This window comes from Myxocyprinus asiaticus, chromosome 12, assembly GCF_019703515.2.
Source record: "Myxocyprinus asiaticus isolate MX2 ecotype Aquarium Trade chromosome 12, UBuf_Myxa_2, whole genome shotgun sequence".
In the NCBI taxonomy this organism is placed as follows: Eukaryota; Metazoa; Chordata; class Actinopteri; order Cypriniformes; family Catostomidae; genus Myxocyprinus; species Myxocyprinus asiaticus.
This window is the reverse complement of record NC_059355.1, coordinates 3,982,501-3,995,902: the sequence shown is the minus strand read 5'-3', so window position 1 is coordinate 3,995,902 and position 13,402 is coordinate 3,982,501. Positions and strand designations below refer to the sequence as shown.

At 39.8% G+C, this 13,402-nt stretch overlaps 1 protein-coding gene across 19 annotated transcripts in view; it reads left to right on the top strand.

Moving 5' to 3' along the window:
• Window positions 1–13,402, top strand: part of LOC127449143 (bromodomain adjacent to zinc finger domain protein 2B-like) — a 113,254-nt gene that overhangs the window by 50,159 nt on the left and 49,693 nt on the right. For all 19 annotated transcript variants that reach the window (XM_051712372.1, XM_051712373.1, XM_051712366.1 and 16 more), the window contains one exon: window positions 8,335–8,502. In XM_051712372.1, the coding sequence (XP_051568332.1) occupies window positions 8,335–8,502 (168 nt within the window). The remainder of the gene's footprint in view (window positions 1–8,334; window positions 8,503–13,402) is intronic.

The following is a 13,402-nucleotide window of genomic DNA, read 5'->3' as shown; positions in this document are numbered from 1 at the left end:
GGTAACATAAACAAACAATGAACAATCGAATCGTAAACCTCATATCGTATATCGAACCGAATCGTGAGATAACATATTGTCCCATCCCTATTGTTAACTAATATATAGTAAATTGTTGTGGGTTTTTCGTAAACTGGAATGAATGTTAAATAAATCAAAACGTTTTATTTATCTATTTTTGACACTTTTTTGATATTACAGCGGAAAGAGATGAAGCAATGTGTAGAAAAGTTAGGAACTGGATAGGGAATTGACCGATTTAATTTTTTACTATAATTGATTGATTCCCGAACGAAAACTTCTTATGAACCGGTTCATTTGAACCTACTGCTTGAAATATTCAGCGCAATCAGTGTAGCACAATTCCAGAAGGAATGTCTCTTATGAGGTGATTCTTTTGAATCTGCATGGGACAATAAACTATTATCGGCCCATTCTTTTAAGTGAATCAAAAGCTAACAGAACCACTAGTCATTCATTTCAACATGTCTGACTGAGAGGTGCACTTATAGTAATTTTTGTGTTTATGTCGTCTTGGACTTACACCGAGACCTGGAGGACTGGATGCAGCATTATTCAAACACAGTTGTTTTCAGTTATTCACTGTTCACACTTCACAATCAGCCATGATTAATTTAATCCATGAGTGAAAGTGTTCAATAGCAGGTTGGTTACAGAGATTCAGTGAGCAGTATTCAGCTGGTCATGTGATTCTAACATGGCAGCCTCCATGAGGGGACCCTCTCCATGTAGAATAAAACAGCTTTTAAAAGGTCACTGATATGACTGGAGTCTTTATTTCATGTGAGTGCTCATGATTTTATACATTTGTTACAAAATGACTATTTATTTCTTTAGGAGTACAACGTTTTGTGGAGGAAAAAAATTGCTGTGTGCACCTTTAAATTAAGCAAGAATTCAGAGTAATTATTGGTTGGATGTTGATATGACAATGTGTAGTTAAAGACACACTTTTTGAGTTTTGTTGTAATTAGTGGTATTTTATAAAAATGGATGAAAGAATAAAATATCTTTGATTAATTGCAGTTAAAATAATACATTTCTTAATTGCAAGAATCTTTTCTGTTATAATATTAAATGTTCTCATCATTTGGTAACAGACTGCTGAGTCTGTTTCCGTTTATCCTGGGATTGTATGGCTGCTAAATGCTTTTCTACATACTACAGCTACTCTGTCTGTGCATGACTAATGGCTTCTTGTGTGTGTGTGTGTGTGTGTGTGTCAGCACCAGCCAGCCTAATGAATGTGTGTGTGATACTCTCCAGTTGACTTTAAGTGCAGAGATCATGAGATCAGGACAAAAGCATTCACATGCAAACGCCATTTCACACTACAAGAACGTTCTTTGCTTATGAAGTTGCAAAACATTCATTCTTCCTCTATTACATACTTAGATTCACACTTAGACTTTGGACTGAGAAGAGGACAGGACATGCCCTTGTTGGACAGAGAAACTTGCATGTGCGTGTCTATCAGGTCTCACTTCACATTGTTTGTGTGGCATTGTAGGGGCAGACGATCCGCTTGGTATTTCTGCTAATCTGTGTTGCTGTGGAAGCAGATCTGGTAACTACTCATTGGACCACAGAACAGCTCATAGACGAGAGGCCGAGGTATCCCAGCATGCAGCTTTCTACCATCTGCCATGGGCCCTTTGTTTGGGTGTGGGTTGAGCTGCTGGTTTCTGGTTACTCATAACACGCAAAGACACATACAAAAATTACGACATTAACTTTCCCATCGTTTATTTCTTTGGATTTCGCCATTTCGTGTAGTACAAGAGTGACGTTTGTCACGGTGGAAATCGGGGTACTGACATGATCAGTGCTGCTGGATGGTTTGGCTCACGATCGAAGAGACTCGGGTGCACAGAGCCATGGAGAAAAATGTGCTTGGAAATCGATTTATTAGTTTGACCCTGCTGGCCTGCTTTTTTGTAAAGCGCTCTAGATTATTCATCCATGTTGCAGAGCATATGTAAAATCTAATACCTTCTCACTCACAGTTGAGATGGCTGAAGAAAGCAAGGTGAATCCCACACCTCTTTGTAAAGGCCACTGCCCACATATAATTTCTTCTTGCCAGTAGCCATCCGCCCTCCCCTCCCTGATTTAGAGACTGGTGTTTCTAACACGTTGCTGGACATGCTCTCCCTCTCTCTCTTTCCGTGTATCCTGGGACGCTGACGGTGGTGTGACTGCCAGTGTCACCAAGCAACCGTGTCTTGCGACAGGCAAAGCCATCTCACGCTTCAGGAGAGCTGCTCCAGCCAATAGCGTAGTAGCGCTGCGGCCAATCGATGAGTCACAAGGGCCAGGGGAGATTGATGTATTTGGGCACTCGTTAACTAGAATCTCACACCCTGCATTTATTCATTTCAGATCATTTGCGTATGCATGTAAAAAGAGCATAAATTCTGCATCTTACAGGTGCTCGTGTGTTCTTACCTTATGCAGCTTGTAGGAACAAGCATGAATGCCGCTGCTGTCTGATATAACAGGGAAATGGCAGTAATAAAAGGTCAAAGGTCGCTGTTCCCCTGTCGCAGGTCACTGGGAAGTTGGCAGGCCTGCGGGCGCATCAGTGGGTGTGTGTCGAGCGTGTGCTGGTTGTAGAAAATGGAGTCTTTGTATCAGTGTGGTTGCTGGCGCGCTCTGATTAGCACTGATCCATGCTGATGACTCTGTTGGCAGATTAGCGTGGCTAGCATTGGCCATCTGTTACCACGGGCCGTAACAAGGAGAAGCAAGTGTCACGTGCGTACACACACACACACACACACACACACACACACACACACACACACACACGCACACCATAACCCACACCTTAAATCAAACCATAAAACTTTTTGCATTTTTAGAAGTTAAAGAAAACATTACCATCATTTTGCCAAATGAGCACATCCCCAAAGGGAGGTTTTGTCCAATTCAGCTCACTTCTGGGTACTCATTTGTCCCCATACCATAGCTAAGTAGATATACATGCACACACACGTTTACTTAGCTATCTAAATGGGGACATCCCTTAGACTTGTATTGTTTTTTAATAAAGCTGATTATAATTACTATAGACTAGCCCTAAAACAAACCCTAAGCCTAAGGAAAACTTGTAAGTAACTATTTATAGGGCTGTTATTTATAATCATGCCCCCTGACCCATACATAAATTCCGAATATGAAGTTTTGCTGTTTTTGCGTTCTGCAGTCAGCAGGGGGCAGTCAGCACAGCCAAGAAAGAGTGCAGCTCCTCAAACCAACAAGAGTAGGGAGCACAGAATGAAGAAGGTGCCTTTCACAGATGACGCGCTTCTGCGTTCAAAGACATCTGGACGGAGCACGATAGAATGCAGGGATCTTGAGATCCATTTTTCAAATGTTCAATCTACTTTTAACTTGACACAGCATCCTAATATGCAACATTTATGGTGCAAGATGCTGAAACATGACGCAACCAAAGTGAGACGCCCCAAGAGAGTTCGTCTGACGTATGTATACATAGACAAGCATTTAAATAGCGCAGATGAAAGGCATCCTGTGAGAGATTGATGAACTCAATTGAAAATGCATTGCTGTTTAGAGTAGGACAGTGATGGCTTTATGTTCAATGAAAGACAATGGAAATAAAACAAACAGTATATTGACTTCTAAAGACTCTCTTTGTATTGTCGAATCAATGGTTTACTCATCTGCCACAATGTTATGTATTTGAATTATCTGAAATGATTATATTTATTTTATTATATTTTTTGGTATTTTGCCGGCCATTCTCAGCAAGTACTGATAATATGCGATTAGTTGCGATTCATTCAATTAATCGATTGACAGCTCTAGTTAATTACATGGTTTGAATTGCTTTTACAAATGAGAATGTCCCTGGATGTCTCCAAAAGGAGGATTTGTCAGATTTAGCTCACTTTCGGGCACTAGTTTGTCCCAAACTATAGCTAAGCATGTAGGCTACGTAGACACACACACACACACACGCACACACACACCCTATATCCCGTCTCTCTCTCTCTCTCTGTTTTTATTTTGTACACACACTCAAAAACACACTCACACAATTACTTAAAAACTCTCCAAAACACTGTAACCTCAGCAGTATATTCCACTGCTTCAGGAGTGTGTGATTGATTTTCAGGGTAAATTAATCTCTGTGTAGTGTCTCTCTCTGGAAGGACTTCACATTCGCAAGCATCAAGGCCGTTTCTTTTGGCTGACATGAGAGCCAGAAGTTTCGTCCATATTGCATGCAATAAACGTATCCCACAAAGCATAAGCATATGATTCACTCATTCGCGGGATCTGGGACCAGCTGTTTTTCCGGCAATCTCATTGGCCGCGTGCACCAAGTCAAATTAATTACGCAGCTCACGGAGATTACGATGCCTGCCTTCCAGTGCCACAGTGGAAGATGGCTAATTAGCTATCAAATCAGACTAATTCTGATGCTAAAGCTGTTTTAATTTCTGATAATTAAGTCAGGATTGAATCCTTAAATACCCTGGCATACCATTATTGTGGTAATCACGGTTGTTGTTATGAATTATTTTTAGGCCCTCGTCTGTTACTGTTGATGTTTAAGGTAATCAAGCTAAGTGACTAGCTGGAGAGAGGTAGACAAATGCAAAACCTCCCTCATTCTCTCTCTCTCGTTCATGTGAAACACGTGGTTTTACATCCTATAAAAATAACATCTTTTTCCAGCATCTTTGTGCCATTAGACCTTAGTCACAGAGGAGTGTGTATGTCTGTGGAAGAAGAGACTGGATGGGCAACAATATTTTTAACTATTAACAAGCCCGAAAAACACATACTTATTTTGAAATGATGGAGACTTGGCTCCGTTACAATCTTCTGTATTTAAGAATTTACCAATTAAAGGAATATTCCGGGTTCAATACAAGTTGAGCTCAATCAACAACATTTGTGGCATAATGTTAATTACCACTAAAATGTATTTCAACTCATTCCTCCTTTTCTTTTAAAAAAGCGAAAATGGAGGCACTTACAATATAAGTCAATGGGGCCAGTTTTTGGAAGGGTTTAAACACAGAAATGTGAAGTTTATAATTTTATAAAAGCACTTACATTAATTCTTCTATTAAAACTTGTGTATTATTTGAGCTGTAAAGTTGTTTAAATTGTAATTTTTTTACAGTCGTTTTCGGGTTTGTTGACATTACATCGTCATGGCAAAGAAGTTGTAAAATTGGCTATAACTTTACATCGAAAAGTTTAGTAAGTGATTTTATCACACTAAAATCATGTTTACATGCATATTGTTTATGTCTTGTGGCTAACGTTAAAAAATTCACTTCCATTCAGTAGCGATTTTAACCACAACGCAATTGCGTGTGGCCCTGAACGTCGGGGGGCCCCTGCCCCAGTAGGAAAACTCAGCAAAAACCGCTTGAGGGGTGTTGTTCTGGGTACACACGTGAATACGCTGTTGTCTGCGGTCTCAGAGCGGTTCACGTTAGAGGTCCGCTGGGTTCGGGTCAGTTTCACTTTTAGTTTGAGTTTGTAATTTATAAAAAAAAAATATATACACGCCTTCCGAACTTGTTTCGCCCACGCGCTCTCTCTCTCTCACAGATACGCAAGAATGGATGAGGGGCCGTTCACACCGAACGTGTTTTTGCGTGCGTCTGCTCTGTTTTTTTTATCGTTTTCCAATGTAAACGCGCTGGACAAACGTCCATACCTGCTGCACCACGTCTCACTGTTTCTTCAGTGTCTCACGAAGGACCGGCACTTTTTTAGACACTGTGTCAACTTAAAAATAACTTTTTAACGCATGTTTCATTCCCTGTGCTGCGTTTAGACAGTTTGTGTCACAAAGATTTAACCTTCTGAACAAGTTCAGGTTGCAAAGAGGTGACTGTTACAATGGTTAACATTATTCCAGATTGTTCTGCACCAAGCAAATTTTCAGCGCTTGATAAACGGTAATGTTTTTTTCCCCTTCTGCTCAAGTGTGCTGAGGGGTCGCCGTGCCTTGTATGTTTACTGTTACGAATGTTGCATATGATGCTTACAAAAAAAATAAAAAAATACACTGCTGTGTCAGAATATAAGCTCCAGGTGAAAGTAAAGAAGACAGCAAATATAATACTGTATACAATATTGTATACAATAATTCCTCAAAGTAATAATAATAATGCTGTATCATATTATAATGATAAACTGGACAACAATAAATAATTGTTGGGTCATAGTAATAATAATAAATAACAACTGAATTCCAAAATGTTATTGAGTGAGCTCCCTGTTCATTAAAAAATAAAATAAAAAAATAAAAAATATATAATGTTTTGTAAAAATATATGTATATTGCTTTTTTATGACCATATTGTGGAAAAACTGGAAAACATGCATTAATTATTATCTTTAACTAGATTTTTATTTCATTAAACATTTTGAATGTACTTGAATGTGAATTATGATTTAATATCAATTTAATGTCATTTGTTTTCATTTTCGAAATGGGGCCCCGGGTTGGTCGGTTGCTTGGGGCCTCAGAAAACGTAAACCCGCCCCTGAATCCACTGTAACCAAGATTTTTGCTTTTTTTAAGGAAGGAGGGTCAAGTTAAAATAAATTTTTGTGGTAATCAACATTATGCTACAAATTCTGTCGATTGAGCTTAACTTGTATTGAACCCGGAATTTTGCAGATAACTGATTGTTCCAAAAATAGTAGTTTGGTAAAACGATATATCGGTCTACCTCTATTATGTCCTCATTTTCAATTCTGAAAATGCAATACGTTTTTAGGGGTAAGGTTTTGGTTTGTGTGTAGTAATTATAATTCACTTTATAATATACTATAAGAACAATACAAGTGTATGGTATGTCCTCAAATGATTAGATTGCTAAGTAAACAATGTGTTTGTGTGTGTTAAGTAAAAAAGGCAAATCTAGCAACACTTATTACCACCACGTTTTGGAGTGTAGAAAGTGTGTTTGTGAACATGATGAGAACATGACGTGCGCTGTTCCCACCTTGAATCCTGAAGGATGTGTTTAAAAATGATGTTTTTAAAGAACGCAAATATGTAATTCAACCTTTATTTTCTGTGAAGCAGTGCTTTGCAGGTTATTTAGTGTAGAAACTTGCATTCATTTAGAGTAACCTGCCATTAACTTGAGCTGGCAGGGTCATGAACTGGTGACCTTTGACCTTTGGAAGGCAAGGTACAAGAGAGGGTAAAATAGTTAGAAAACCAAGATGGAGGGATGATCCGAAAGACGAGGGAGTGAAGGACAGATGCAGAGAAAGAAAAGCGGAGGAAAACAACTACAGTGGCAGATTGTGGCCTCTGCTTCTGTTGACGACAAAATGCAGACACTTTCTTTGTGTGTGTGTGTGCTAGCTGGTCCGTCAGCATTGCTCCTGGGTAAGAGCTGTTAGTTGATATTCCGTGAATGTTTCCATCTCTGAGATCTAATCAGTGTGTGTGTGTTCGTGTATACGTGTTGTGTGTGTAGCAAAGAGACACAAGAAGGAGAGCTGCTCAGGGGACAGGCCACGAGTGTTATATATAATGACAGAATATTAAAGCTGTGTGTTTTGCCACGCCGCTCTACACTGCTCACTATAAGATTTGTATTCGAGCCGAGCTCAAGATTTCCAAATGTTAAATATGCCCATCATAAGCGGTTCATGAGTTGGATCCTTTTCATAAAGGTTTTTAATACTCAAATCACATGCAAATCACTGCTAATCATATTTTCATGTGAAAGTATGTGTGGTATTGCGTTTGGGGAGTGAATGAGAAGAACGCTTTTGGGTTTGTGTGTGTGTCTGTCTTTAATATGCATCTCTCCAAACTGTGAAATCTCCACAGAAACAGTCAAAGGCATAATTTGCCTGTTAAGCACATCAAGTGTAAGAAGGCTTGTTTTACGCTGTGTAAAAATGGCTGTGAATAGTCTTGTAAATCAGCACTGCTCACTTTGTGTGTGCATGAATGTTTGTGAGCCCGTGTCAGTCTCATTTCTATACTATTGAAGGGGGTCTCAGCAGTGAATGAATGGTTAACGTGACAAGCCGAACAAACCCTCTGCCCAAAAGGGACTTTAATATGTAGTCTTGTAGAAATATGCTCGCGGGGTTGGTACGTCTTGTGAGCAGAAGTGTGTGTGCGTGTGTGTGTGTGTGTGTGTGTGTGTGTGTGAGAAGGAGACTGACTGGTGTTAAATAGAAATATTGTTCATGGCAAGTGAGATGTGAAAGGAAGAGTGGCAGGCCGTATGTGTGTGTGTTTGAGCTTGCTCTAATTATCAATTGGATTGTGGTTGACAGATATGGAGTCTGGAGAACGGCTGGCCTCGCCTTCCTCCAACCCGGCCTCCGTCCACGCCACCACCTCTGCGTCATCATCTTCCTCTTCATCCTCTTCCTCATCCACAGCAGCCTCCAATGCCAAGAGAAGCCTAAACCACGGAGCAATGGCCTCACTAAGCACATGTGGTAAGAAAACACACACGCACACTCTTTCATATGCTGATGCAAGGGTTGCTTTTTGTTACAGTGTGAAAAGTGCTCAGTCAAAACTCAAGCACAATCATACACGCCAGCACGTTACACGGGGACGCTTTGAACACGACTCCCAGTTTAGACTGTGTGGTTGGCGGCAGATCGGAGACCGATGTCATCAGGGACCACTCTTCTTGTCTGATGAAGTATCCTCAATGAGTGACATCTGATAAAGCACAAATCTTTTCTACTGTTTGAGTATTGTCTGATAAATCACAGATGTTCATTGTGTCTCTAAAAACCACTATTTTAAACTGTTCGACTCACCATTTACACATATGTGGACATATGTGTATCTTATTTTGTGTTCCATGGAAGAACGAAAGTCATACAGGCTTAAAATGACACGAGGGAAGTAAAAGATGACGTCATTTTCATTTTTGGGTGAACTGTTCCTTTACAATATGTATTGTTTTTCTAATTGTCCGTACTCTTGGTATAGACCTGTCTGATAAAATGGGAAAAATCTTCTCCCTCCCTCTTGTTCTTTCTGTGGTGCAGTCAGCGCTGAAGAAAGCCACCGACTTGCTCCTGTCATAATTACCATCTTATTGTTCGGCATGTGAAAACACCGTCCAGGATTTAGCGCTCCCAGTTTTGGCTGCGAATTGAAAAGCTGCTGCATTAATGAATCTCAACCAATTAACCAAGCCTTTGTTAATACTGCTGTCGTCTCACTCTCCACCCCCTTCACATAAACACACATGTGAACGCACATGCACAATAACACTGCTTTCCTTCCATCTTTCCTGACGGTCTTAAACGTCCTCTTCTCTTCCACTGTATAAACTGTGAAGTGTGTATGGCTCCACTAAATCTTTTCTGATTGTAATTAGCTCTGTCCGCTTTGGGTTTTATTTGGCCCTGCGTTATCTTCTGACGACTCTCTCATTAACGGTTGATGTTCCTCATGGCTCTCCACTCCTGTAGCTCCATATACCCACCCAACAAGAGGTGTCACGTGAAGGGAGTTTTGGATTGTTGTAACTCTGGCTTTGTGATAGGGATCAGAGCAGTCACAAGGAGAATCACACTGAGGAAGCAGGAATGGCATTCCAAAAAGATGTTTATTCCATCAGAGGTGCAAAATGTGCAAATAAATAGTGTTTAAAAGCGATCATAGAAGCAAGGTTACATACAAATAAATAATAAAAAAAAAAACAGTCTAAAAGTTAGGCCTGATTTTGGTACTAAGAACGGTATCTACTCCCCTCCCTAAACAATGGAGGCTGGAGTAAATTGCGCTCAAGCAGTGTTAGCAACCTTGTCCATGTGCTCAAACACTCGTCGTCCATCTTTTTCCCTCTCCCCTAGTGGCGGCTGTTTTAAACACACAATTTTCCCGCCTTTGCTAATTGGAACAAACCATTTAGTTTAACTTAAAATTAACTCTCACCTCCCTATTCTTAAATACAAAATCTTTGAATAAATGCATAAGAATGTAAAGTTTATTTTTATTAAAGTTTATTTGTTACATTAGTTAATGCGCTAAGTATCATGAACTAACAATGAACACTTGAACACAGCATTTATTAATCTTTGTTCATGTTAATGTATCAAAATTCTATTGTTTATTGTTAGTTCGTGTTAGTTTATAATATAATAACTAATGTTAACTTCGATTTTTTTCATTAAAGGCTCTATAAGTAAATGTAGAGAAGAAATTACTGTAACCTTTACAAAGAATAATAAATGCACTAAAAGTATTGTTCATTGTTCATGTTAACTAATGTTAATGAATAGAACCATATTGTAAAGTGTTATACACAATGGCGTAACTTGGTTCTTGCGGGCCCCAGTGCAAAGAAACTGTCGGGCCCCCTCCTTGGGGGGTCTTGGTCATTTTTCATCACCCCTTCAGGCCCGCGGTCATTTTTATGGTTTCTTTTGGTCGACCGTTGCACCCTGGCCCTAGGGCAGCTGCCCACCTTGCCCTCCCTCTAGTTACGCCCCTGGTTACACGAATTCTCAAGACTGAGAATTGATTACCTCTTACCTCAAGATCAACTCAACATCAACTCATATTGTATGCCATATTATGCATAACAAGGACTACAATATAATATTAAGACCAACCTGCAGATGTTACAAATAAAAAACAGAAGAATTCATTAAGAGGGCATTTTTTGCCAGCACATTTTGAATTTCTGCGGCATTTTTGGCATCATTTTTGCAGTGGATTTTTAAGCTTCTGAGGTAGTGACAGTAAGTTTGGCATCTTTCTCTCTTATGACTGCCGTAATCCACTGCTCTCTCTTTTTTCTCTTTTGGAAAGTCGTAAAAACGTAATAGTGGATTTTTGCTTGTGCTGTTGCCGCAAATGGGAGCGCAAAAATAACATTTGCTGTGGTCTCCCATTCACCGCTATTGAAGCTTACCCCGCTATAGTTTACTTCACGACCCACGTTTTGCTTTTGTAGGGCAGTATACCTCTTTAATAGAATGAAAAATCCCAAAATAAAAATAGGATACATTTTAAAGTGATTTTATTGTATTTAGTTTAGTTAAAAGACCAAGAACCCCAGTAATTCAGTCCTGTTTGAACTGATTAATGCTCCGAATGAGAGCATCCCTCGACAGGTTCTCACAGTGCTATCATTACCGCTTTAAATGCAATTAACACTTTGTCCCACTAAATCACCAGCCCACAAGTGTGCCGGAGCGAGAGATGATGGTCAGGTGGAGAACGAGGTGCGTCTGGGCTTAAACAGAGAATGTTTTAACCTCTCACAGAACAAATGCCGGCCACATGCTCGTACTTATTCTCGCCATCCCCCTCAGACATGCAAACAATTAAGTCGGCTGTCAGATCTGTCTGTAGAAATGTGATTGATGCAAATGGGGGGCACATTAATCGGCTTCCGCCGCATCCCACATAAGAGAGCAAACGAGAAGACAGGTGGGGGAGGACAGTGCCGCTTTTCAAGATGGCTCGGTTTGTCAGAAGATGGAGAACACGGGAAGGTATGGGGGGTGTTGGGGGGGGGGGAATAAGCGAGAGACAGTGAGAGAGAATGAAGGAGAAAGATAAAATAAGAAGGATATCAGGTAATCCGGTAATTCTGCTCTGCTCCTCTCAGAGGCTGATTTAATTATTGCCGACTGAAAGCGCATTAATATGAAACTGGCGTTTCTGCAACTGTGTGTGTTTGTGTGTGTGTGTGTGTGTGTGTGTGTGTGCCTGCATGTGTGTGCCAGCAGGAGCGGATGACGGTCTTTGGGGGAATATTTCCTCTCATTTATCTTCACATCCTCCTCTCCTTCTCTCTCTCCTTCTCTGTCTCCTTTTCGTCCTTTTTCCTTTTTTCATCGCCACTGTCTATATCAAGACAAATCCCAAAACATGTAGCATGTTACAGTTGGCCTGTGGATTTGTCTTCTCTCTCTGTGTTTTTGTGTGTGTGTGTGTGTGTGTGTGTGTGAGTGAGAAAGAAAGACAGGCCTTAAGCTAGAGAACTGAAAGCTGTCTTCTCCTTTCTCTTGTCATTTTCTCATACTGCAGTTTTAATTAAAAGAGGACATATCATAGAAAACAGGATTTCCATGCTCTTTAAATATTCCTTGAGAAAAAACAACGCAGTATACTAAAACAAAAAGCATACTACGCGACCAAACAAATTATTCTAATGAGCCGGTTCTTTGAATGAGTCGGTCAAAAAGACTCTTGAACTCGCAAGTCGTTGTAATATATAAAATAAACATAATAAATATGAAAATAGCACCAAACACTGCACCATAACATTGACACATTAACATATGTGATCTGCTCCATTATTTTGAGGCGCATTGACCCAGAATCACATTTTGAGATTTGTTCACTGAAGTACAAAAGGTCTGTGCTTTGATATTATTTTTGTTTCTATCCCAAACTGTTGCCAAAATATAATTATTTAAAGGAAGGCTGACATTAAACCTTGTTCTTGAGAAAACAGACTCTAAAGATTCTAAGCAAGTTTTGGACATTATTTGACAGAATTTGAAGATTCATTTAAAGGGATAGTTCACCCAAAAATGAAAATTCTCTCATCGTTTACTCACCCTCATGATATCCCAGATGTGTGTGACTTTCTTTCTTCACCAGAACACATTTGAAGAAAAATAGAAAAATATCTCAGCTCAGTCGGTCCTTAAAATGCAAGTGGATGGTGATCAGATTTATGAAGCTCCAAAAATCACAGACAGTCATTATAAACGTCATCCATATGACTCCAGCGTTTAAATTAATGTCTTCTAAAGTGATACGATCGCTTTTGGCATGAAAAAGGATAAATATTTAAGCACTTTTTAACTATAATTCAACGCTTCCGCTAAGCTTCACGAGAGGGTGGAGATCACACGGTCTCTCGTGTGATGTATTCGCAGTGCCGCGTTACTGACGTAATCACAAGTTCTCCTCTCGGTTGAGACATCCAGGATAAGTACACAAACTCACCATTGTGAGTAAAGAAACAGATACAAATATAGATCTAACCCAAAATCAACTAAGCTTCTATACAGTGTTGCTACCTGCTTGTAAACAGCGCTGCTCTTCTGGGTGTGTCACACGTGCGTCAGTTCTCGTGTGAACATGCCAACACGATTACGTCACACGCGCATACCGCTGCAGAAGGGAAGCATGATTTAGACTTTAAAAAAAAAGTACATAAATATTGATCTTTTTCACACCAAAAAATTAGAAGACATTTATTTAACCGCTGGAGTCGTATGGATGACGTTTATGATGACTGTCTGTGAGATTTGGAGCTTCAAAAGTCTGATCACCATCCACTTGCATTTTAAGGACCTGCTGAGCTGAGATATTTTTCTAATGTGTTCTGGTGAAGAAAGAAAGTCA